This window comes from Phocoena phocoena, chromosome 13, assembly GCF_963924675.1.
Source record: "Phocoena phocoena chromosome 13, mPhoPho1.1, whole genome shotgun sequence".
Taxonomy (NCBI): Eukaryota; Metazoa; Chordata; class Mammalia; order Artiodactyla; family Phocoenidae; genus Phocoena; species Phocoena phocoena.
The window spans coordinates 43,191,453-43,218,542 of NC_089231.1; the positions used below are offsets into that span (position 1 = coordinate 43,191,453).

At 38.5% G+C, this 27,090-nt stretch overlaps 1 protein-coding gene across 2 annotated transcripts in view; it reads left to right on the top strand.

Annotated features, from left to right (window-relative positions):
- GAREM1 (GRB2 associated regulator of MAPK1 subtype 1) overlaps positions 1-27,090 on the top strand; it is a 202,702-nt gene that overhangs the window by 49,781 nt on the left and 125,831 nt on the right. For both annotated transcript variants that reach the window (XM_065890160.1, XM_065890162.1), the window contains exon 2: positions 16,940-17,080. In XM_065890160.1, the coding sequence (XP_065746232.1) occupies positions 16,940-17,080 (141 nt within the window). The remainder of the gene's footprint in view (positions 1-16,939; positions 17,081-27,090) is intronic.

A 27,090-nucleotide genomic window follows, 5' to 3' on the forward strand; every position in this document is an offset into this window, starting at 1 on the left:
TGGTTCCAGATATACTTTATATCTCTGTATAGTTAATGCCAATTTTTTTCCGTGTTGGTTTGAAATGTATCAGGCCCTGGTAAACTGCTTTATGTTAACCAAATTCATGCAATACTGATTTGTAGCCTGGGATACATCCCTGATTATTTCCTGTTTCTTTTGACCTTGACTTTGATCCCATTCTGGTATCTTAGTTTATAATCATAAGTAAAGGGAGAAAGAACTCAAAAAATTTAATAATATTTCTATGTATATTTCAGTGTCATAGGCTAACTGTCTCAAGTTTAATGTTATAGATTGTAGCATATGAAAGTACTGCTGTGGGACATTCAAATGTAGTTCCATTTATTAATACACATCTATAATCTATAGTCAGGTATAACCTATGAAATAATTAACTTGTGTGTTGAAATATAAAATAGTATAGTGATTTGTGACTTCTTTTCTAGCTAGGTTTCTCACTTAAATATGCTTTAAAAATGGGTTTAGATGACCCCCAGTGCCCCTTGCAACTTGAAGATTCTGTGCTTCCCTGATACTGAGCTTGTGTGAGGCTGTAGCCTGTCTGAATACATGGGTAAGTAGCAATCTGTGTTAGACAGCTGTAGGCTGATGATATACTCGTGACCTTATTTTAAAGAGAGATTTGTATTTTGTCACTGCAATAGAGCATAAGGAAAACCTGAATTTTTGTGTATTCAAGTAATACCTCCCTTCCTTTTCCTTACTTAGGATCTAGTGCAATTCTAATGAGCACAACAAGTGCTGGAGTAAAAAAAGAGAGAGAAAGATATAAGGATAAACAGAACAATTAACTAGTGACTAGTTTTCAATGCTTAAAAAAAATACAGTGTATAGGGAGGGTGGGCGGGAGATGCAAGAGGGAGGGGATATGGGGATATATGTATATGTATAGCTGATTCACTTTGTTATACAGCAGCAACTAACACAACATTGTTAAGCAATTATACTCCATTAAAGGTGTTTAAAAAAAATAAAAGGATACTCTTTTAACCCCCCCCAAAAAATACAGTGTAAACTAATACCTTACCTTATATTTTATTAATACCTGGCAATTGTGTGGCATTTGTGATTCACAGAATGCACTCATCAACGTCCTCATTTAATCCTCACAGACAATTTATGAAAGAGGCGCTGTTCTTTGCATTTCAATTAGAAAACTGCTTCTGAGGGCTTCCCCTGGTGGCTCAGTGGTTGAGAGTCCGCCTGCCGATGCAGGGGACACGGGTACACGCCCCGATCCGGGAGGATCCCACATGCCGTGGAGCGGCTGGGCCCGTGAGCCATGGCCGCTGAGCCTGCGCGTCCGGAGCCTGTGCTCCACAACGGGAGAGGCCACAACAGTGAGAGGCCCGCGTACCGGAAAAAAAAAAAAGAGAAAACTGCTTCCGAGATTATTGTGACTTAACTGGGATCACGCAGCTAGTATTGGGTCAGGATTCAAACTTTGCACTCAGACTTCAGAACCAGCTGTCTGTCTTTTCTGTTCTTCACAATATTCATCTGGCCTGGGTTTACTCTGAAACTATATTGAGATATACAGTTTAGGTGAACTGCATATGTGCTCGTGTGAAATCTGGGTAAATCATTTATAGAACAGGCCGTTTAGTTTTCCTTTTCATCTGGCTTAATGAGATTGCATGGTTTAAGACTAAGAAACGGGAAGTCTTCAGTTGCCACTAACTGACTGGGAACCTTGTGTCCATTTCTTCAAATATAAAATGAAGGCAGGTGGCGTCTAGGTTCTCCAAGCTTCCCTCTAGCTCTGAAATTCTGTGATTCCAAATTTATATATTAAAATTTAATATTTAAATTAATTTAATAATTAAATTTAAAATTCTGCTCCATTCAGAATTAAAAAAAAAAAAAAGTTGCCTCATATGATGAGCCCACCTTTTTACATTAACTTTCTCCTAACAGTCTATGCCAGGGATTGATAGGCTTTGTTTGAGTTTTAGATAATATGGTAGCAAAATCCCAGATTCTGTTCTGTAAGAAATAGTTATCACATGGTGAGACTCTCATTCTGAATTTAAAGAGTGAAAAATGACTGCAGAACGCCAGTTATACAGGAGTTTATTCCCCAAATGTAAATTGAGACTTAGTATTAAGTACTTGGGCTGCCAAGACCTTGAGTTCCCAGCCTAGCACGGAAAGCCAGGCCCACAATCATGAAATGTCGTTACAGCTAGAAGGCCCCTGGGAAGGATGCGTACAGAGTGCCGGGAGAGTAAGAGAAGGAAACAGTTCCATCCGTGGGATGGAAAATGGAAGGGATGCACCAGTGAGGACTTCACCAAGAATAGGGTTTTACCAGATGGAGAAAGGATAGTAGACCCTCCTAGGCCGAAGGAAGCATGTAAGAGAAGCAGATCCCTTAAGGAAACGACTTCAGAGAACCCCAGCTAGTTCTGTGTGTATCACATGCTGGAGGTTGACTTGCTCGAAGGTAAGCTGCGCCTAGCATGGGAAAGTCTTGTGTGGACTTGACACTATCCTAGGCATTAAGGAGACATTCGAAGAAAGTAAGGAAGAACTGATGTCTTGCAAAGATGACAGAGAAGGCAGTGTTAGACGCTGAAATTTCTAGCTTGAACAACTGTGGGGGAAGGGCATTCTAGGCCACAGGATGAGCGTGAGAAAAGCCCATGGACACCCGGGATAGATAGCACACAGGGCTGTGCTAGTCTCCATCTATGGGCCCTTCTTTGGCCCTCTCATGCCTCAGACCTTCCCAGTGTGATTGCTGTAGCCAGGTCAGGAAAGGTTCCGTGCTGTACTCCATGGATTTTGGACTTTTTTCCCTTAACAGTGAAGAGCCATTGAAGATTTCTAAGCAAAGTAATAATGAAAGTAGATTTGCATTTGCAAGACTCTAATTGCAGCAAAATGGAAGCTAGGTTAGAGGGGTGCCACAATCTATACGGAAACACCCTTACAATATTCCTGCTGAGAGCTGTTGGGAGCCTGCATTAAGTGAGAGCAGAGGGGTGTGTAGAAAGGGATGGAGCCCAGAGACTGAGTTAGAATAATGACAATAATATTAGCTGAGATTTACTGAGGGCTCACCTTGTACCAGGTGCCTGGTGTAAATGCTATATATTCACTAATCATGTAAGCCTTACAACAGCCCTATGAAGTAGACACTATTATTCTCATCATCATCATCATCTACATTTTCCAGATGAGAAGACTGAAGTACAGAGACGTTAAATAACTTGCAGAGTTACACAGCCAGCAAGTGGCAGTTTGGGGATGTGAACTGAAGCAAGCTGCTTCTAGAGTCCACACCCGTAATGACTGCATTCTGTTGCCTCTGGATCAATAGGCATCCATGTGATTTGGTGAGGAGTTGGATGTAGGTGATGAGGGAAGAGGTACGTTGGCAGTGACTGCTTGGTTGACTGGGAGGGTAGAGCTACCCCACACAGAGATGCGAGGAGCCAGGGCTCTTGGAGGAAAGATCATCATTCTGAGATATATCAAGTTTTCAGGTTCTCATGGGGCGTTCAGCTGGTGATATCCAGATGACAATTGGATGTATAGACCTGGAGCTCAGGGTTGGCCTGTGCCTGACAGTTGCGTGTAATTCTAAGTGCAGCTGATATCAGGGCAAAGTAATGAATTGGCAAAGCTAAATATAGCTCAAACTATATTCATAATCGCCCTTTATCTGAAGGACTCTGGGTAGAACTTTATGCCCTTGCTGTATCTCCCCAGAAATATGTATAAATATTTCTCTACATAGGTCCATGCAGGTCCATGCAGTGGAAATACTGGGGAGGGAACTCCAGCGTCAGCGTAAGTGGGACTAATCTGGGGATTCTCTGTAGTGAAGACAGCTCCAAGGCAGAAAACGTGTATTGAACCTGTGTATTGAACCAGTGCAGTTAAATGCTGTGTAGCTCTCTTGCATCCAGCTTTGTATTCCATTCTTTACAATCTAAATGGGAAGTACCCTTTACAGACCTCCGAAAAGGTGTGTGGTTTCTTGGTGGTCCTTGGAACAGATGAGTGAGGTGGTTGTTTAATCCCAGCCAGGGTGGCAGTTCAGGGTCAGCATCATGAAATCCAAAAAGCAGAGGAGTCGTTTGGAGCCAGTGCCCAGCAGTAGTCAGATGCATTCAAGGAGGTACAGATGAATGGAGTTCAAGTGGTAGGCACATATCTCTCCATGTCAGTGGACTGTACTTGCTTTCCAGAAAAAAATGTTCTTTTCCTCTCTATTCTAGGGTTTAAAAGTACAATCAAAGGAACGTAGCAAAGAAACCTTGGGACCTAAGCATCATATAAAAAGTAATAATTTTGGAACTACTTAAAAGTTCTGATTATTATATCCAATTAATTTTAAAAAGCCAAGTGAAATTGTTGGAAATTATTTTAAGCTTTATTTTTAAATACAGACTAATAAGTTTTAGCTGCATTCATTCCTCAATCTATCTGATCGTTAGATTCTGTTTGTCTCCAGAATCTTAAGTGAACTGTGTTCTTTTGGCCTACCTGAGATGTTAAACGTAAGCAGAGCTGCACTCTTATTTGACTGTGCCACTCAGCTTAGGCAAGGTAACAGCAGTTTTGTATCCCAATATCTCAAAGTATAAATTGATTGTGATTACTTTTACCCATAAAGCCTCTTTGGAAGAGACATAAAGTTTACCCATAATACTCTTGACTTAAATTCTATATCTGCTGTGTGCTGGAATGACCAGCTTTCTTCCTGTATCACTCTCTCTGGGAGGCAGAATTCTAAGGTGACCCCCTTGGTGGCCATCCCCTGGTGTTATACCAGATTATGTTGTTATATGGCAAAGGGAATTTTGCAGATGTAATTAAGGTCCCTAATCAGTTGACTTTGAGATAGAGAGATTATCCTTAGTGGGCCCAACCTAATCAGGCAAGCCCTTCAAAATAGATAGTTTTCTCTGGCTGGTTACAGAAAATGAAGGTCAGAGATACTCAAAGCATGAGAGGGATTCAACATAAGGCAGGTTCTTGTCCCTAAGGTAGGGAGGGGGCCACAGGGCAAGGACTTGAGAGCAGCCTTTAAGAGTCCAGAGTAAGTAGTCCTCCAGCAAGAAGAAAACAACTGCAACTGAATTCTTCCAACAAAAAGAATGAGTTTAGAAGAGCACCCTGAGCTTCAGATGAGAATCCAGCCAGCCAGCATCTTTTTTTTTTTTTTAACATCTTTATTGGGGTATAATTGCTTTACAATGGTGTGTTAGTTTCTGCTTTATAACAAAGTGAATCAGTTATACATACACATATGTTCCCATATCTCTTCCCTCTTGCGTCTCCCTCCCTCCCACCCTCCCTATCCCACCCCTCCAGGCGGTCACAAAGCACCGAGCTGATCTCCCTATGCTAAGCCAGCGTCTTGATTTCAGCCTGAGCAGAGGACTCCGCCATGCCGTGCCAGATTTCTGACCCATGTATAAGCTGCTAAGTTTGTGGTAGTTTGTTACGCAGCAATAGAAAACTGATACACTGTCCCTTGCTGCATTTCTCTCTATTAATGCTGGTTACTGGTCTTCAGAGCTGCAGTGTTACCATCTCTCAACTTAGTGTATTTTCCATCTGTTGCCCTAATAGCCACAACTGTATTAAATTAAGGGGAATCCTATTTCTTTTCCCCTTTTCTCTCTTAAAACCCTGAGCCCAGTCTTACTGGTTCTTATTGTGATTCTTCATCTAGGTTCCAGGCTTTGAAGGGAGATAGGGAAGGACTCACCCTCTTCATGTTGTTAACGTATCATCATGCTGAAAGTGATTTCAGGATATAGTTTCTGTTCCCTTTCCCTTTATTGACTTAGTTCTTGGCAGTGTTACATCCTGCTGTCGAAGATGTTTCTCATGTTACCCATTGGAGTGGGTCTGTTATCTCCATTTCACATGTAGAAAATAAGCAAAAGAGCAGTATGTGGCTATCCCATAGCAGAGGTGGGAGTGGGACCTAGAGTAGAAATAAACGTGTGGGACGGTCTGGTGGGTGTTTCTAGAACACAGCAACAAGGAGCAGTTGACCAGACATGGATATCAGAGAGTCCCACCAGTGCAGTCTGTACGCACGCTAAGCAGAAAGTATCTCGTTTTGACTGTCTGACTTGGGGGGAAAGAACGCAGGCTGTCAGTTTTATATGTGTGCGATTGTTCTGTTTTAGTCTCCTTGGTTTTATTTAGACCCTCTACCTAGGATTTCTCTTGCATCTAGAAGAAAAATAAATTTTGAAATGGAAGAAAATAATCTCTCTTTTTATTAAGTTAATGGAATAATATTCTGGACACTGGTCCCCTGGATAATTTATAAAATGATTTCTTTATTTCTTAGAGGTGGAAGAGAGAATGGAATGGGGTAGAAAGTTTTCCGTATTCATTTTTATTATATCCACATCGTTCAGGTAAATTTCTTTAATTAGCTTTGCCCTTGTCTGAAAAAAAATTAAATATATTTATATACTATTAACTATATTCCAACTCTCTGCTATCTAGCTCGGCAAGCTTAGACTTAGAACATGCTGAGTGATTTGGTCACGTTCACATAGTGACTCACTGATGGATCTTGGTGGGTGGAGCCCCCTCATTAATTGAGCCAGACTGTGCTTTCCCTTATTTGTCAATGTTTGCGAAACCCTTTCAGATGTTATTTAAATTTAACATAATTTAAACTTCACTAATAGTGACCTTTATGTATAATTGCCAACATAATTTTGATCAATTAAAATAGATTTCTAATTTTAAAAAGTATATGCGTGCATAATACACTTGAGAACTCTTGGAACTGTATTTTGCCTTTCCTCAAGCCAGCCAAATATTCCATGTCTCAGATTACACACTTAGGAAGTAGCCCTGTGTACAGAGGAATAAATGTCAAAGTGATTTTTTTCGTTACATTTTGCCTCAGAAAATTGTACTAATAATTTATCTGTAAACAATATATCAATAGTTGGTTAGGTGATATAACTAACCGAATTAATTGATGATGTCTTTCCATCAATATCTGTAAACTCCTGGTTTTGCTGGGGGGAGGGGGGTTGGGTTTTTTTTTTAGATTTTTAGAAAGAAAGGATTTTTTTTTTTGCTTTGTTTTGTTTTCCAGTTCTATTTTAGGAAGTTGCACCCCACTTATCAGAGACACTATGTACTTCTTTTAGGCCTACGATATCTTTATAGACTTGTCTTTAAAATTTGGTGATCTGATTTTTTTTTTAAGTTTCTGACTGTTTATTTCTTGTATTTTAATATGGTGTTCTTTCATGTTGAACTTTTTTTTTTCAGTTTTATTTATTTTATTTTTTAAACTTTTTAAATATTTTGGCTGCGCTGTGTGGCATGCGGGATCTTAGTTCCCCCACCAGAGATCAAACCCGTACGCCCGGCATTGGGAGCACAGAGTCTTAACCACTGGACCGCCAGGGAAGTCCCTGAAATTCTTTATTACATGTATTTTGAAATTGCAGAGGTAAAGCGTTGTCTAGCTTCTGCCTTCAGGGCAACCCACCTGGAAAAATAGAAATCCAGGTGTTACTTGGCATCTGTATTTTTCATGTTACCCCTCTTTTATGTGTTCAGAGGTTTTATGTGTTCAGAAAATTTTTTTTTAAATTTAGTGGTTTTGTGTGTTGACACTGGAAACATCATTAGATTTTCAACAATGGTATATGTGCAAGTCTTTGTTTCTTTTTTTCAAAATCTTGTTTGGATTTCTTTTGAAGGCCATGCCGGATTTTTGGAAATCGACTTAATGGGAGAAAAATTCTAAAAACTGTCATATATAATTAAATATTTTACTAAGATTGTATCTTTTCATGTAACTTCTATAGCAGTGAATCATTTTTTTTAGTTTGATTCTTCAGTACTTTATATTTTATTTGTCACATAATAAAGCTCAAGGGACTCTAAACCACATTTGAAACTAAAAATGACAGTGAAAATCCTATAAGTTTGACTCATGGCTCAGTTTATCCTCTTGAAATAAAATTGTTGGATTTTTTTTTTATAATTTATGTTCTTTTTAAAAAAAAGTGTATTTATTTATTTATTTTAAATTTTGTTTTTGGCTGCGTTGGGTCTTTGTTGCTGCGCACAGGCTTTCTCTAGTTGCAGCGAGTGGGGGCTACTCTTCGTTGCGGTGTATGAGCTTCTCATTGTGGTGGCTTCTCTTGTTGTGGAGCACGGGCTCTAGGAGCTTGGACTTCAGTAGCTGTGGCACGCAGGCTCAGTAGTTGTGGTGCACAGGCTTAGTTGCTCTGCGGCATGTGGGATCTTCCTGAACCGGGGATCGAACCTGTGTCCCCTGCATTGGCAGGCAGATTCTTAACCAGTGCGCCACCAGGGAAGTCCCAAATTGTTGGATTTAACATGACATTTACACCTGGTGAAAATCATCCCTTTATTTTAATAGCTGATGTGAAGCATACAGTGCAAATCATTGCACATTAATTATCAGAGCATTTTCTCACTGGAGAAAGAAACTGTTGTGTACCTGAGTCCAGCTGGTAAGAGAAAGGGAACTAATTGAGGAAGGAAATAAGTCAAAGTCATATTTTTCACGAGCTTTCTATCTATACAGTACTATCCTGATCCTTTATGTTTATCCTCATCCACTCATCCCAACTTCCTTACAATATTATCACCATCATTTTAAATGTGAGAATTCTGAGGCTCAAAGATGTTAAATAATTTTCCAGAGTCATATAGTTAATAAATATTAGAATCTCAATTCAAACCTAAGTCTGGCTCCAACTCTTAGCCTATTGAGATCCCAAACTGCCTTCCACCTAACATGTGGAATCATCATACATTCATTTGAATTAGTGGAAGCAAAGAGCTGGGGGCAGGGCAAGGAGGAGGGATCCTAGGAATGTGCCTGGAGATTTGGCCTTTGCCTGCCCTCCGTTTTCGGAGCTTGGTGTCTGGAGGAGGCTGGGATGAGGCCTGCATGTTTCGATGCTTGGTCTCTGCGTGATTTTATGGTATAACATTGCCTCGCACCATGTGATAAATAACACATGTTGCACCAACCAAATGCATCATCTTATGTTCACTGTCCAACACTGGAGGACACACGGGGTCTATCAGACTTACGGAGAGAGGAATGTCTATATTCTGTCTTTTAATGGATTGGCAAAGTGTAATTTTCCTATGTGAATCTGAGCCCCCTCCCTCGCCTGCCAGAAATGTGATTCCATGGTATGTGCCAGGCACTGTACTAAGAGATTTAGTATATTGTCAATGTTTGTAGAAATACTGATGCTACAATTGCTCACCTGTTTTTCTAAAAATCACTTGACATAGAATTCTTATCTTTTAAATATTAGGTACAGTACAGTATTTCAGAGCATATTTCAGATTTGACTTAAGTAGGCATACTTCTGTTTCCTACAGCAGAAGTCTATTATTCCTGGTAAATCTACTGTTGAAAAGGGAGTCCTTTGTCCCAGGGTTCATTTGAAAAGAGGTAATAATATATCCTTAATCTCTCTCTCTCTTTTTTAAACATCTTTCTCTTTTGTTTTATACATTCCTTTTTGCTTAGATTTCACCATGAAGTTCTTTGATTCCCTTACCATTTAGTGTTTTGTCTAAATTCATCTCTATTTCTTTCTCTTCTTGTTGGGATTTCACAGTAAACCGTAAAATGTAAAAACTCTTTCACTTGCTTAGAACCCAAGGTTACAGTTTTTGGGCCTTTGAACAGAGTATTCATCTAAAGAAGGGATCTTAGTGTAGATTTGTGGATGTTTGTTTAGGGTGGGAAGAGATCAGTAGGAGATACTTGAAAAAACAGCCTTTCTAAATACTCTGCTTTCCTTGAGGGGCTTAAATATTGAATAAGACCTTAGTGCTTAATTTATACTTAGCCCTATTTAATGTGAATGCTCACTCATTTCTACCCAAGATTGTTCATTCAGAAAGCACTTATTATATAGCTGTTCTACACCCGGTGGTCTTGTGGAATGCAAACCAGAGGAGAAGTAGAAATGATGTTGGGCCTGAAGAGTTGAAGATCTGGTTGAGGTGACAGGGTTCCTGGTTGTTTCATGTCTGTGCACTCAAAGTAAAGATAGGTGCAGATTTAATAGTTCTTAGCATTTGTTTCATCTTTCTAAACTTTAGATACTTTTAGTCAATAGAAGAACTAGGCATCACTTTTAGATTAGTCAGCATGCTATGACAGCAGATATTTGGCTTCACTAAATCAGAATATTTTACAAGAATAAAAATATCCTGGGGGCTTCAGTTGCTTTCTTTGACATTCCTACTCATTTTCAGAAAACAGGGACCTCTTAATCATGGGTTACACTAGAATTTCTGTGCTGCAGGTTCATGGCCAAAGTGAGATACAAGGGGAGGAGTTGAAGGTTAGCTACTGGGTCTTGATTCTTAGTCATGGTCAAATGGACGCTTCACCCACAGGCTGTGGAGTGACTTCCTTCCTCTGGCGCTCAGCATGTGGTATCACTGAGGTACTTGACATTAAATTCTTCTGTTGATGGTAAATTCTAGGAAATTCTAGGAAAGCTGTTTCACTGTTTTTCTCAAGATTTCTTTTTTGCCATTAATATAAGAACACTTACTATTTTTCTCTCTGCATTTAGGAATACTTGATATTACCCCATTTAGAGCCATACCCCTGACTTAGATTCATAGATAACCTAGAGCCAAAGCTCATAATATACGTGAATTTAACTATCCAAATGTAAGTTAACATTTAACTCTTATCTGTAATTAGGTACAAGTAAAGAGTTCTTATCAATGTGTGACAATATTTTTAGCAATTTTTGAGTAATGTGCTGGTCTTTATGAAGTAAACGTGAGTTAGTAAAAGTAATACAGTCTCTGTACCCACAAACCAGTTAGGAAGCTTGAAAGAAATTATCAAAAGCATAATATTGATGAATGCTGTTTCCTGTAAACTCTGGGGGATTATTTTGAAGTAAAAAATCATTAGATACCAGCCATTGTTCAGATTTTACAACCGGGAGGTAGGCTTAGACAGTACATCCTTAGATAGGCATCTTTAATACAATCGGTTTCTTAAAGATGAAAAACAAAAATTATTTTCTGTTTTGAAACTAGTTTACATATTTTGATTGTATAATGTAGGCACCACAATTCTTAATTTATTCTAATACTCCTGTATCGTTTTAGGCTTGAGTTTGGCTGCAAGTCACAGAGACCCAAAGACCAAAAGTTCAGGTTGGGGTGTTTCCCAACGTGACAGGGGCCTGTTTTTGTTGTTGTTGTTTTTCAGTTGCTATGTCATGCACTCAATTTCAGCCCTAAGTTTCCTTCAAGGTCTGAGATAGTCACTACCATTCCAGTTCTAATAATCACCTCCATATTTCATCCATCAGGAAGAATAAAGAGGGAAAAGAAAGGCACATTCCCTCCAAAGATACATCTTGGTTGCCACTTAAGTTCAGTGTGGTACTGGAGATTCTAGCCAGAGGTATTAGGCAAGAAAAGAGGGGGAAAAAATGGCATCCAGTTGGAAAGGAAAAAGTATAACTATATCTATTTACAGATGACATGAACTTGTATATAGAAAATCCCAAGGAATCTACAAAAGAAACTATTAGAACTAACAAGTTCAGCAAGATTTCAAGATATAATATCAGTATGCAAAAATCAGTTGTTTCTCTACACTGGCAATGAGCACTCCAAAAATGAAATTTTAAAATACTTCTATTTGCAATACCATCAAAAGAATAAAATACGAAGGAATAAATTTAACAAAAACAGTGTAAGACTTGCACACTAAAAACTACAAAACATCATTGAAATAAAGATTTAAATAAACGGGAAGACATCCCATGTTCATGGATCAGAAACATTAATACTGTTAAGATGACAGACAGTTCTCCCCAAATTGATCTATAGATTGAACACAATCCCTATCACAATCCTAGCTTTTGAGACAAGAACTGGTAAGCCGATCCTAAAATTCATATGGGAATGCAAGGGACCCAGAAAAACCACAATAGTCTTGAACAAAGTTGGAAGACTCACATTTCCCAATTTCAAAACTTATTACAGAGCTACAGTAATTAAGACAGTGTGGTTCTAGCATAAAGATAGATGTATAGGGCAATGGAACAGTATTGGGAAACCAGAAATAAACCCTTACATTTATGGTCAATTGGTTTTTGACAGGGAGGCAAGACAGTTCAATGAAGAAAGAGTAGTCTTATCAACTGGTGCTTGGATAACTGAATAGCCACATGAAAAAACAAAGTTGAACCCCTACTTACAGCATGCAGAAAAGTTAATTCAAAATGGATCATAAACCTAAATATAAGAGCTAAAAACTATAAAATGTTTTATAAAATATTTAAAATCTTCATGATGCATGGGTTATGCAGAAATTTATCAAATATGACATGCAAGGCCCAAAATTAAAAATAAATTTGACTTCATCAAAATTAAAAAATTTTGTGGTTCAAAGGACACTATCAACAGAGTGAAAGTATAGTTCATGTAATGTGAGAAAATGTTTTCAAATTGTATGTCTGATAAGGAACTTGTATCCAGAATGTTAAAAAAAAAAAAAAAAGACTCTTACAACTAGGCATTAAAGACAAGCAACCAAATTTTAAAATTGGGCGAAGGATTTGAATAAACATTTCTCCAAAAAAGATACACAAATGGCCAACAAGCACATGAAAAGATGCTCAACATCACTAATCATTAGGTAAATACAAGTCAAAACCACAGTGAGACACACTTCACACCCACTAAAATGCCTATAATTTAAAAGATGGATAATAGCAAGTGTTGGGGTATGTGGAGTCCCTGGAACTCTCATTCATTGCTAGTGGGAATGTAAAATGGTGTAACCAGTTTGGAAAAAAAACAGGGAGTTCTCAGAAAGTTAAATATAGAGTTACCATATGACCCAGCAGTTCTACCCCAGGTATGTATTTGAGAGAAATGAAAACATATGTCCATACAAAAATTTGTATACTGATGTTCATATCAGCAGTATTCAATAACTGCCAAGATTGTAAACAGTCCAGCTGTCCATCCTCTGATGATTGGACAAATAAAACATAGTATATCCATATAATCAAATATTTGGCCATTAAAATGAAGTACTGATGCATGCTACAACAGAGATGAACCTTGAAAACATGCTAAATGAAAGAAGGCAGACAGAAAAGCTCAAATATTTTATACCTCCATTCATATGAACTTTTCAAAATAGGCAAATTTATAGTTACAGAAAGTAGATTAGTGGTTGCCTAAGCCTGGGGTGGGGAGTAGGGAATAACTGTTAATGGGTTTGAGGTTTCTTTTGGGGTGATAGAAATGTTCTGTAATTCAACAGTAGTGATGACTGCACAGCTCTATGAATATACTAAAAGCATTGAATTATAAACTACAATCAAGATTTTAAATCTATATATATATCCTGGAAGTTACATATACTACTTGCACTACATCCCATTGGCTATATAACCTAGTTACTGTGTTACACCTACTTGTTATGGGGCCTGGGAACAGTAGTCTGTATTCTGGGCAGCCGTGTGCCCAGCTAATATAAGAGGACTGTTACTGAGGACAAGGAGTGAGTGAGGTATTACTGGATGTCTAGCAATCTTTGCCACTTTTCCAAGTTAAAGGGGAATCATAACCAAAAAAGAAACTGCTACAAGTTATTATGGTTAAGTCAGACAATCGTGTTGATATACAGCTTCCTATTAGCCTGAAATAAGAACCTGTTTGTTTTTCTTTTTAAAGATTTTACATACAAAGAGAGGATGCAAAGGGCTCATGAGTACCAGTGATCCCCTGGTGGTGTCTTTATGAAACCTGGTCCTCCCAAAATTTATGGCTGTGGTAACCAAGTTGATTGTTACAGCCTCCTCTACTTTATTTATTGAAAAAGTACTGATACTCTTAAGAATTTTTGAGAAGTCTATAAATGCCATTTCAGAACACACAGTGAAATCAATAATAATTCTTTTAATTATTGAGATATAATAAATGTCAAAAATAAGGAAAGCATATTGTTTTCTGTATAAAGGAATTAGTCTTTTCAAGTTGTTGTTTTTTTGTTTGTTTGGTTTTTTAGCATTTAAAATTACTAAACCAGGACTAATGGGATGGATTATTTCAGCATCTAAGAAAAAAAAAGGGAACATTTTTTAAGTTTCAGGGAATGGATTTCTCTTTTGAAATAGTTTGTTATTGGCCCAAAAGCTGATTACTTTAGAAAATATTAAAATGAAAAAAATAATTTCATGTGTATGCTATAAAGCTTCATTATTTTCAGTTGATTGGGAAATTTGGTAGGCCAGAGAGAACTGGCAAAACATAACATTTTATTTTTTTTTATTGAAGTATAGTTGATTTACAACGTTGTGTTAGTTTCAGGTGTAGTTACAATTACATATATGTATATATTACATGTATATGTAGTTACAGTTACAAGTATTCAGTTACATATATATTCTTTTTTAGATTCTTTTCCATTATAGGTTATTACAAGATGTTGAATATTGTTCTCTGTGCTGTTTTTCTATTTTATATATAGCAATGTGTATCTGTTGATCCCAGACTCCTAATTTATCCCTCCCCCTCCCCTTTACCCTTTGGTAACCATAAGTTTGTTTTCTATGTCTGTGAGTCTCTTTCTGTTTTGGAAATAAGTTCATTTGTATCATATTTTTAGATTCCACGTGTGAGTGATATACGATATTTGTCTTTCTCTGACTTACTTCACTCAGTGTGATAACCTCTAGGTCCATCCATGTTGCTGCAAATGGCATTATTTCATTCTTTTTTATGGCTCAGTAATGTTCCATTGTATATATGGACCACATCTTCTTTATCCACTCCTCTGTTGATAGACATTTAGGTTGCTTCTATGTCTTGGCTATTGTGAACTGTGCTGCAGTGAACATTGGGGTGCGTGTATCTTTTCAAATTAGAGTTTTCATCATTTCCTGTTACAGGCCCAGGAATGGAATTGCTGGATCATATGGTAACTCTATTTTCAGTTTTTAAAGTAAGCTCCATACTGTTCTCCATAGTGGCTGTATCAGTTTACATTCCCACCAACAGTGTAGGAGGGCTCCCTTTTCTCCACACCCTCTCCAGCATTTATTATTTGTAGACTGTTTCATGACGGCCATTCTGATTGGTGTGAGGTGATACTTCATTGTAGTTTTGATTTGCATTTCTCTAATAATTAGTGATGTTGAGCATCTTTTCATGTGCCTGTTGACCATCTGTACGTCTTCTTTGGAGAATGTCTATTTTGATCTTCTGCCCATTTTTTGATTGGGTTGTTTGTTTTTTTGATGTTGAGCTGTGTGAGCTGTTTGTATATTTTTGAAATTAGTCCCTTGTCAGTCACATTTTTTGTGAATATTTTTTCCTATTCTGTAGGTTGTCTTTTCCTTTTTCTTTATGGCTTCCTTTGCTGTGTAAAAGCTTTTTTTTTTTTTTTTTTTTTTTTTTTTGTCGTACGCGGGCCTCTCACTGCTGTGGCCTCTCCCGTTGTGGAGCACAGGCTCCGGATGTGCAGGCTCAGCGGCCATGGCTTACGGGCCCAGCCGCTCCACGGCATGTGGGATCTTCCCGGACCGGGGCACGAACCCATGTCCCGTGCATTGGCAGGCTAACTCTCAACCACCGCGCCACCAGGGAAACCCTGTGTAGAAGCTTTTGAGTTTGATTAGGTCCCATTTGTTTATTTTTGCTTTTATTTCCATTAGTCTAGGAAACGGATCCAAAATAATATTGCTGCAATTTATGTCAAAGGTATTCTGCCTATGTTTTTCTCTAGGAGTTTTAGAGTATACGGTCTTACATTTAGGTCTCTAATCCATTTTGAGTTTGTTTTCGTATATGGTGTTAGAGAATGTTCTAATTTTATTCTTTTACTTGTAGCTGTCCAGTTTTCCCAACAACACTTGTTGTAGAGACGGTCTTTTCTGTATTGTATATTCTTGCCTCCTTTGTTGTAGATTAATTGACCATAAGTGCATGGGTTTATTTCTGGGCTTTCTTTCTGTTGCATTGATCTATGTGTCCGTTTTTGTACCAGTACCATACTAAAACATATAAAATTTGAAAGGAGGTACAGGCATTTAATCTCAAGTACTGTTTCAACAGAGAGATAAATTTGTTATGTATTTTTGGTAGGTATGTCCATTTTTGTACCAGTACTATACTAAAACATATAAAATTTGAAAGGAGGTACAGGCATTTAATCTCAAGTACTGTTTCAACAGAGAGATACATTTATTATATATTTTTGGTAGGTATGTTGTAGTGATTAAGAGCGTAAGCTTTGGGGGAATTCCCTGGCAGTCCAGTGGTTGGGACTCTGCACTTTCACTGCCGAGGACCCGGGTTCCATCCCTGGTTGGGGAACTAGGATCCCGCAAGCCGCAAGGCATGACCAAAAAAGAACATAGCTTTGGAATCTTTTTGACATAGTCCTGAATCTGCACTTTTCTGCTTATTAAATCTGTGAGCTTAGACTACACTTAACATTCTGAACCTTAATTTTTCTTACCTGCAAAGAAGGAACAATACCTACCTCATAATGTTACTGTATTACATTGAAATAATATATGCAAAGCATTTAATTAGTGTCCGATTTACTGTTGGCACTTAATAAATGTTTGTTTTATTATCATTGAAATACAATCATTAAGATAGAATGAGGTATTTGAAAATCTCTGCACATAAGTGGGAAACATTTTTATGGAACCCTGTGTACAGTTGTCAACTCGGTATGAAATGCCTTTTTTTATTGGTAACTCAAAAGTGAACTTTTTCTCATCTTGGGATGAACTATCAGCTTCTCCATTAGTGAAGTTTTAACTAACGAAATTTTATTGCAGAGAATGGAGTAAACAGATGCTAATTCTAAGTTTCTCATATAAAATTTGTTTTCTAGGAGAATGCATAGAAGGGCTGCGGGAAAATGACTACCTTCTGATTCATTCGTGCCGTCAGTGGACCACCATCACTGCCCATAGCTTGGAGGAGGGGCACTATGTCATTGGGCCAAAGATAGAGATTCCGGTACATTATGCAGGTAAAGCTCCTTTCAAGAGACAAGAAACGGCTAATGAAGGGTACTTGAATATGCTAATTTTCTCCTCCGCAGTGAGAAGATAGGAATTGCCTATAAACTAGAGGGTATAATGACTTAGAAAAAGATGAATGAAACACTTTGGTTATTTTATCAGTGAAAGCTCAGATTCATTTTGTCATAAGCATTTCTGATTAATGCATGTAGTTAAGCATGGATTCTTAAGCACAGATTCTTATTAGATATTTATAAAATGAAAATGGTACAAACACAAAGGTCATCTCTGGAATGACAGTCCATATGCATAACCAGCCTCTGAACACCAGTATCTCTGAATAAGCCTGAGCACGATTTGTGAATGACTTTGATGTCATGGTTTCACAAGATACCATTTCACAAACAAGCATTGTGGTCTGGTTTTAAAAGTATTGGATTGAAAGGTCAGATACCTGAACATGTCCCTCTTTGCAAGGAAGCGTTTAGAATACAGGCAGCAGAGGTGACCTCACTGCTTAGTTGAATCAGGATAATAACTACCTTCTTGCCTCAGTTGGAACTCCATTCAGTGTAACAATGTCATTTAACTAATTTTTATTAAGGGCTTTCTAAGTACCAGCACTGTTCTAGGAGTTTATGATACATCTAGTAGCTTAAATCCACTTTCAATAGTGGCGGCTTACAAATGCAGTTTTTAAAAAACGTTATGTATATATATTTCCTATACTTTCTTCTGGTGCTTATAGTTCATTATGTGAAGGATCTTGACTTTTTCTCTACTATTGTTAATTTTTCAAAAGTCTCTAGCAGGACACTGTAATTGATTAGCTATAAATTGTATAGCCCTAGACTGCCGTCATGTTTTTGAGTGACTCCTCTACATTGCCCAGAGAGTTGTCTGTTTGGAAAAGAGACCTTGCTATATCCCCACTGTCTAGAACAGCAGCAAATGGTATGTGTTCAGTAAATATTTTTTGGATGAATGAATGGTTTGGTCCCCCTTTTATTCCTAGGAGTCTTCATTGCTAGATATGACCTAGAGATCACTAAATTTCTCAAAATCTTTCTTATTCCAGAAAAATTATAAGAAAGAATTTCTCTTGCCTGAAACCCTGTCCTGGAATTCTCTTGCCCAGATGTAGGAGTAGACTTCATAGAAAAAGGAGGAACATATAGCTACAGAAAGTATTATGACTGTGAGATTGGGAGCCAGGCCAAAGGGGCAGAGAATGAGACAGACCCTCCACCTGCCCAGTCTCTCCTGTCAGTGGTCCCACACAGGTGAGATCCATGCTAGTTTTAGCAGAACCAAAATTCTGTCCCTTGTGGAAAACCGAGAAGGAAGGTGTAAGATTGTGATTCACATATATGATTTTACCTAATCTGCTGTGTTCTTCTTTTAGTAGATTGAGTTTTAGTCTTTCCCCCAAACCTATTGCTCCATGACATCGTTCGTCCCAAATGCATGCTGTCATTTGATCAGTTACTCAGATCTCTTTAGAGACTCCGTATGCCACCAGTCTCTTTGACTTATTGCTCAGAGCCCTCACAGGGGCTGGTTCTAGTCCACTTCTCCAAACTTACCTCTTCTACTCTGAAGAGTGAGCCTTCCACTCTAGCTAGATTAGTCACCTCACTGTGTCCTGGATATCCTGAGTACTTTTCCATTTACACCATTCCCCGGCTGGCGTTGCCTTCCTTGGCCATGCTTTTATCAGAGCCTGTCATTGCATCAGGAGGGGGCAGGTACCCCCGACTCTCCCCATGTGGTCTTTGATGTACTTACCGTGTATCACATTCATTTAGCACACATCCTCGGGCTTCGTTCAGTTACCTTTTCCTACAAGCACACACATCTTCACTTGCCAGCGGCACTGTACACTCCTTAACAAGTGAGACCAATTCTAAAAACCTTTGTGAGTCCTTAGGATCTATACACAAAAGATACAGTTCTTTATGGCCACAGATGCTTCACCTAGGGATCTCAAACTTGGCTGTACATTGCAATCACCTGGGAAGCTTTCAAAATGACTGATGCCCAGTTCCCATGTCCAGGGTTCTGGTAATTGGTTTTGAGTGTGGACTGAGCATTAGGATTTTAATAGCTCCTCTTGTATGTAGTTAAATTATGCAGCCAAGGCTGGGAATCCTTTGTTCTGGGCTGGGCATTCACAGTGTCAGATGATCAGATTTCCCTAAACACCTGCAAATATTTGCAAATGTTTTATTGTTCTGAACATTTTTTAAAATAGACATTCACCTTCCACTGGGATAAAAGATATGGTATGTTCAACAGCTTACTCTTTATCTGCAGGGAAAATGATAGTACACTTAATTGGGAGACCCCAGGGTGTGTATTGCAAATGATACTTTTTTTTTTTAAAGTGAAATTGAGGTCCCAAGACTAAAAGGAAACATGAACACTAAGACTGTACCACTTTACATGAAAAGAAAGAAAATATATTAAAGGAAGAAAAACTTGAAATAGAACTATCTTAGTTCAAGCTGCTATAACAAAATACCGTAGACTGGATAGATCATAAACAAAAGAAATTTATTTCTTGAGAAGTCCAAGATCAAGGTGCCAGTAGATCTGGTGTCTGGTGAGAGCCCAATTTTCTGGTTTGCAGATGGTCATTTTCTTGCTGTGTCCTCACAAGTTAGAGAGAGAGAACAATCATCCTTCTCAAGTCTGTTCTTATAAGGGCACTAATCTCATTCATGAGGACTCCACCCTCATGACCTAATTATTTCCTGAAGGCCGCACCTCCAAATTCCATTACATTGAATTACTCTGATTTTGGGAGGATGTAAACATTCAGTCCATAACAACCAATGGTTTATGAGACATTTGATAAGATTATTTCAAAGAGCATCCTAGGGGATATTTTATTTCAAAGAATTTATTATCAAGTCCAGCCTTTGGAAGAAAGAGAGTATAAAGTAAATTGTGGAGACTAAAAATATCATATATGTCTCTGGTTTATTAGTGTTTTAATTTTAATTCGTAGAAGAAATCCTTATTCGTGCATGTTGTACTAATTTGTTGTAATTTCATATAGGTTAAGAGTCATCACTCATTCTTTGAGGAAAATTAATAAATAATAATTAAATATGTTTAACATAGTAATAAAATCTACCAGCTTTGTAATCAGCCTAGTTGGATTTCTGGTTCTGCCACTTACTGTCTGTATTTGGGCAAGTTACTAAACCTCTCTGAATCTTAGTTTCCTCATCTGTAAAGTGGGATAACTATAGTGCCTTTCTCTTCAGCTAGTTGTGAAGATTAAAAGAGGTAATGCAAGTGAAGCACCTTTCTGAGCGCTTACTAATTCCAAGTGCTCCATAGTGTTAATAGTGGTGATTATGGTAATGATAGCAGTAAAATGTTTCTAAAGATTAACTGTTTATTTTGAAGTACAGATTACAAGTTGAATTACTCTTCTGCTCCTTAAAGCAGGCTGAATACTGATACCCCTCAATGTTGTTTTGGCTGCTGGGATTTTTTGTTGTTGTTTTAAACTTTTTACTTTGAGGCTGCAATCGTATGATATATTCCTTTATACTATTTACCCATTTTTACCATCATTTGCCTTGTTTGTTGTATTCTTTTCCTCCGTCTCTTTCTCTGCACACACACAAACACACACACACACACACACACACACACACACACACACCCATATTATTTATTTATCCCGAATCATTGGAGAGCAGACAGCACACATCCCCCTTAGACTTCATTATGTATTTCCTAAGAACAAGGATATCCTCTTATGTAACCACAGTACTGTTAGCAAATTCAGGACATTTAATACTTTAATCTACGGTCCATGTTCCAGTTTTGTCAGTTGTCCCAATAATATTTTTTCGCTCTAGGACAGCACCTAGTCTGGGACCCCTTATTGTATTTCCCTATCATGTCTCTTTAGTCTCCTTTAATCTGGGATAGTTCCTTATCCTTCCCCTTATCCTTCCTTCCTTATGTGTTTTATGACTTTTTTTTTTTTTGGCTGCGTTGAGTCTTCGTTGCTGTGCACGGGCTTTTTCTAGTTGCTGAGTGGGGGCTACTCTTCGTCGTGGTGCGTGGACTTCTCATTGCGGTGGCTTCTCTTGTGGAGCACAGGCTCTAAGCACATGGGCTTCAGTAGTTGTGGCACACGGGCTCAGTGGTTGTGGCTCGCGGGCTCTAGAGCTCATACTCAGTAGTTGTGGCACATGGGCTTAGTTGCTCTGCAGCATGTGGGATCTTCCGGACCAGGGCTCGAACCCATGTCCCCTGCATTGGCAGACTGATTCTTAACCACTGTGCCACCAGAGAAGTCCCTATGACATTTTTGAAGAATATAGGCACGTTGTTTTATAGACTAGCCCTCAATTTGGGTTCCCCAGGCTGTTCATGATTAGATTGAGATTATGCACTTTGGGCTGGTTGTGTCCTCCTCAGGGAATCACATCTAGAGACACGGGATGTCCCCTTGTCCCTTATTGGTGACATTGATTTTGATCACTCGGTTAAGGTGTTGTCTGATTTCTCTGCTGTATAATTACCATGCTTTGTGTTACTGGGAAATTTGAAAGAAGGTTCTTTGAGATTCTGTAGGTATCTTATTCCTTCTCTAACTCCCCCCTTCTTTTGTTGAGCAGCTATTGATGTTTCCTGTCTGATTCCGTTCTTACTTTGAAGGTGGCAAAACAGTGCATTTCTAACTTAACTCCATCATTCCTTCTTATATGTGTTGTCATTCTGCTGTAAGGAAGAGCTGTTCCTTCTGTCCCATTGTTCAGTTAGTTACCTTTTATTATCAGCATGAAATTATGGATTCTTACTTCAGGAAGGGGGTCGAAATATCTTCCTGTCCTTGTTTATTTTGATGCTCAAATTGTCTCATATTTTGCCATTTGGGTACAAGCTGGCCCATCTGTCTTTATGACATGCCCCCCTTTCCTTATTTTCTGTTATAGGTAGCAACCATTCTTCTCAGTTAGTGTACCATTTTCATCAGGGCTACTGCACTGTCCTATTCCAGGCAACGCTCCTTACTTTGTGGTCTCTGTAAATGGTGTCCCTTGGAGTTGTGCAGTGCACAGCCAAGGCAGTTGTACACAGCTCTATTCACATATATTCTGGAAAGTTGTGAAACTCAGCATTTTTAGAAAATCACAATTCAGAGTGCCTTTCCCATATTTTTTATCAGATTTTCATGAAATTCCTCATGTGAAAAATAATTTCATAAAATTTTCAGAAAAGAGAAATATTACTTGAAGTTCTTATCAGAATTATACTCTGATGCGGTGGTAATAAGAGTCACCTTACTCTGAATTCTGAAATTATTAGATGTGCTTTGAGAAAAAAAAATAAAGACTTCCCTTATTCTGACAAAATAAGTTTTTTATTTGGGATAAAAGGAATTTTCTTGGTTTAACAAACAGTTGATTCCGAGAGAGAGAATGTGTTCAGTCAGCATCAGCATCGCATATTTTGCTAACAGCAGGGAAACCGCTCAAGAAAAATTGGCATAGTGTTTAGAAAAATGATTGCAGCTTTCAGACAACTTTTAGTCAAAAGGTATCACAGATCAGTTCTATCTAAACTCTAACTTCTTGTTGCTACCGAAAGGGCAAAGATTTCCTAAGGAATGTACAACACAGGATTCGGAATTTTTCTGCATTCTGTGTACTCAGACCATCTAAATTCCTGCCTGGCACTCCATCAGACACTGCTAACTCACCCTGCACGCTTCCTGACTTGTTAAACCAGAAAAAAAAAAAAAAACTATTTCTAAAAATTAGAAAAGGGAACCTAGTGCAACTTAATTATAGCCAACAGTTTGTAAAGATGAATGATTTCCATTTTACAACTCACATTTCTATTCATCAAATTCCTTGTGTCTCTGCAGCTCAGAGCGGTCAAACTCGTGCATATTGCTTACACTAAAGCATGTGTCTCAGGGTTTATGCTCAACCCTTCTAGGGCCTTAAATCTAATTTGGTATTCACAATTTGACATTTTGTCCTTTAAAACTAATATAAACTTCAGGCTCCACAAAAAGCTGGATATGCCGTTGCCTCTGGAATTTTATTTGCCCTTTTAAGCTCCAAGTTTCCAACCTATAAAATGAAGTTTTACCTTAGAAAATGTCATGAAGATTTTCTGAGATCTGACTTGTGTAAATGACTCAACACTGTCCCTGTCACGAGATGAATACTAAATAATGTTACCTCCTCATTATCAACTCTGTCGTGAAAACCAGAAAAAGCTCTCTCTAGAGACACAGCTCTGAGAAATCAAATGAATCAGAATGTGAGGTGTCTGTACCCGTGATCCACCACTTGGGGAAGTAGTGGAATTCCGACTGGGTTTATGAAAATATAAATCATTTGACGGCGTGCTTGGTGTCATCATCACCGAACAGATTGCTACTTGAATATAAGCATCCGAGATAAACTCCAGCCACGTTTGGCTTCTATTTTTAAATTCTCATCCTCCTGCAAATCCGGTAAATCTTTAACAAGCTAAAATGATCTCAGTACTGCCCTCCTAGCTACAGTATGTACAGAAATAGGTAACAGTGGAGCCCAAGGTTGGTTAGACTTGCTTATGAAATCTGCAAGGCCCTTCTCAGCAAGCACCTGCATTTATATCAGCAGTACCTGTTTTTAAAAATGTAGGATGTGCAGTGTCTGTCTCTCGGGCAAAATTATAGTAATGTGGTATTCTAACATAACCTTGAATTGTAATTACTGAACGAGGGGAAGTGTTGAAACAAGCTAATTTTATTCTCCTGGGTTGTGAGTTTAACTAGTGTGAATCATCTGTTTACAAAAGTAACTACTTTTGTAGAACATCTTGTGTACTTTCTCTGTTACATGGGATGAAGCTTATGTGATAAAATGGAAAGTAACCAAATGATCTTTTAAAAAGTTCTCAGAACCAATGTAGTATGCCAAGGAACATTATCCCAACCAGTTTTGCCAGTAATAAATATTAGCTATCTAAGAAATAACCATTTTTCATAATTGAATCTTTAGGTCACAGATAGCAATAACTCAGATTTATGTAGGGCTAAGTGTTCTCTTGTTAACTCAGCATTTTACTTGTATTTCTTCATGTAGCTTTCACAACAAACCCATGAGGCAGGTTCTATTATTATCTGCATTTGTGCACAAGTGTAAACCGAGGTTCAAAGATGTTAAGGATCTTGTAATATTACACAGTAATAGGTGTGATTTGAACCCAGGATATGTGGCTCCAGAACCTGATTTCCTCACCACGATTCTCTGAAAAGTGCTAGAAGGCACTTCGCACAAGGAAGATATTCTAACCGTCACAGAGAAGAGAGATCTGTTAGAATTTGCTAGTAAATTGAGTAAAGCTTTTGCTTTTCTTTCCTTTCACGCACAGCTCCCCACTTGTAATCTGACTCTAGGGGAAAACTAAGGAAACGTATATTTCTCTTGACCTTTTCCAGATTCATAAGTCATCTGCATACAGGTGACATTCCCATTTCTAAGTAAATTACAGGAAGGAGCAAAGACAGAAGAGCTTCCAGGAGAGCCTGTGGGAGATGGAGAGGATGCTGTGGGAACCTGGGGGCCTTCCTATCCAAGTCTGGAGGCCGGGGGAGAAGGTCTTTTAAGTGCGACTTAGGAAGTTGGTGATATTCAAAAGGACAGACTCCGTGAATAAATGGCAGGAAAATTAGACTTCACCAGGGGATTAAAAATGAGTGGAAGGTGAGACAGCAACACAGATCAACTATGTGTGCCAGTGTAGTAAAGAAAAGCTAAGGGTGATGACATAGGAGTGAAAGGCTTCTAATATTCATTTTTTAAGAATAATGGAGTCGGAAGCATCTTTCTCAGCTGGGGGGATGACTCAGAAGAGAAAAGGGGGGAAACTAATTAAGTAGTGTAATAGCCTGGTATCTGGGAAATTGTCTCTGCCATTGTTTTCCACCAGGGACGTTGTTACCCTCTCCCTCTCTACTTCTTTGTTTCATGATGTATTTGGTGTAGCTACTGTAACATAGTGTTTGTGGTCAGAGGTCCGGTGAATTGTATCTTTCACATTTGGGTATTCACCCAGACGTTTAAACTCAAAACAAGGGTAAAGAACTTATGTAAGCATCTGCCTTTGATGGAAGAATGACCGGAGGACTGTCGCCAGCCTTCGGTATAGTTTTCTAGTTTCACTTCTAAATGCTTAAGAATAATACCCCAAGGAAATTTGAATATGAATGATATTCATGAGGAGATGATTCTAGGGAATTATCTTGATTTTGTTAAGTATTGTTAGGTATGATACTAGTATTACTGTTTTGAAGGAAAACATCCTTATTTTTTAGAGACATACTGAATTACTTAGGGGAGGGGAATATGATTATCATTTATAAAATACTTCAAAAACAAACAGATCAACATAGACAAATATTGGGCGGACTGTTAAAGTTGTTCAGTCTAGGTGAAGGGTAGATGGTACAGTATTCATTTTCTGTATGCTTTGAAAAATTTTGTAATAAGGAAAAAAATTGACTCTCTGACAGCAACCAACAGCAAAGTTAATTGTCGTGTATAACTCCTCAGTGGTATTCTTACCAAAACCACTTCTGCCTCAATCCTTGAATCCTACTTATAGTCTTAGTAAGTTGTTCTGTTCCAGTGTCAAGTGTGGAAATAGCCCAGTGAAAGGTGAACTCAGAAAGAAATGATTCTGTTTTCACCACATGGTGCAGCCATCCGAGTTTAGCAGCTACCTGTGGAGACTTGATTGCTCCCAGCCTGGACGGTTCCCAGGGGCTTACCCAGTTGGTGGTAGTGATTTAAGTATAAAGGAGGAAGGAGGTGTGTGTGTGTATGATTTGGAAAGAAAGGAAATTCTTTTTTATTAGTTTCTCCTTAAAATAAGAGCTTTATGGGAGAAATGAAAAGGGGGAATATGAGTAAATACAGGGAAAGTTATTTGGTGTCACACTGTGGCTTTTCTTTTCTTTTAAACATTTAAAAACATTTTATGTATGTATGTACGTATGTATGTATGGCTGTGTCGGGTCTTCGTTGCTCCACTCATGCTTTGTCTAGTTGCGGCGAGCGGGGGCTACTCTTCGTTGCGGTGCGCCGGCTTATTGCAGTGGCTTCTCTTGTTGTGGATCATGGGCTCTAGGCGCGTGGGCTTCAGTAGTTGCGGCACGTGGGCTCTAGAGCACAGGCTCAGTAGTTCTGGCACACGGGCATAGTTGCTCCACGGCATGTGGGATCTTCCTGGACCAGGGCTCGAACCCGTGCCCCTGCCTTGGCAGGCGGATTCTTAAACACTGCGCCTGTGTGGCTTTTCTTGATCTATAAATGCTGGTAAAACAACATTTATAAAAATTTGAGAATCCCTCAATTGCTGTTTTCACATTTTGGCCTGTTTACTCTCAGAATCCTTGAAAATCACACACTGCATCTACAACAGAAACTCTAGGATCCAAAACATAAAACAAAAAACTCTGGTACAAAAACAGGGATGGCGTTTGGGGTTCAAAACTCGAAGGCTGCTGTTTTCTAAATTTTTTTTCTACTTCTCCGTCAGTACTGAATGGAAAGTTGGTACTTGAAAGGGATACCTCCAACTTGAGTCTGATTTAACCTATGAGATAAATGTGATTAACATCAGGTGGAAAGTTTGAACAAGCTGCCTGTAACCACACTATTAATGGGGTGTTTAAAACATGGGTGGGGATGGGTTCGTCTCACTTCATAATTTGATTTCCATGTTGGATTTGTACCTCCGAGAGGTGGTGTGACCTTTTAAAAAGTTCCCTTTCAGCTTTTAGGGATTGCTTTTTTTTTTTTTTTTTTTCTTTGCGGAAAACAGACTTCTGTGTTTCAAAACTGATCGCAATGCCGGTAAATCTTCCTGAAGTCACTTCCCTCCGTTTCTTAGAATTGGAATCGCTTACCTTTATGACTCACCCTCCAGGGCAGTCGTGTGCTGGTCTTCTGTTAAACCGCTTACCCAGCTGGGTAGTTGT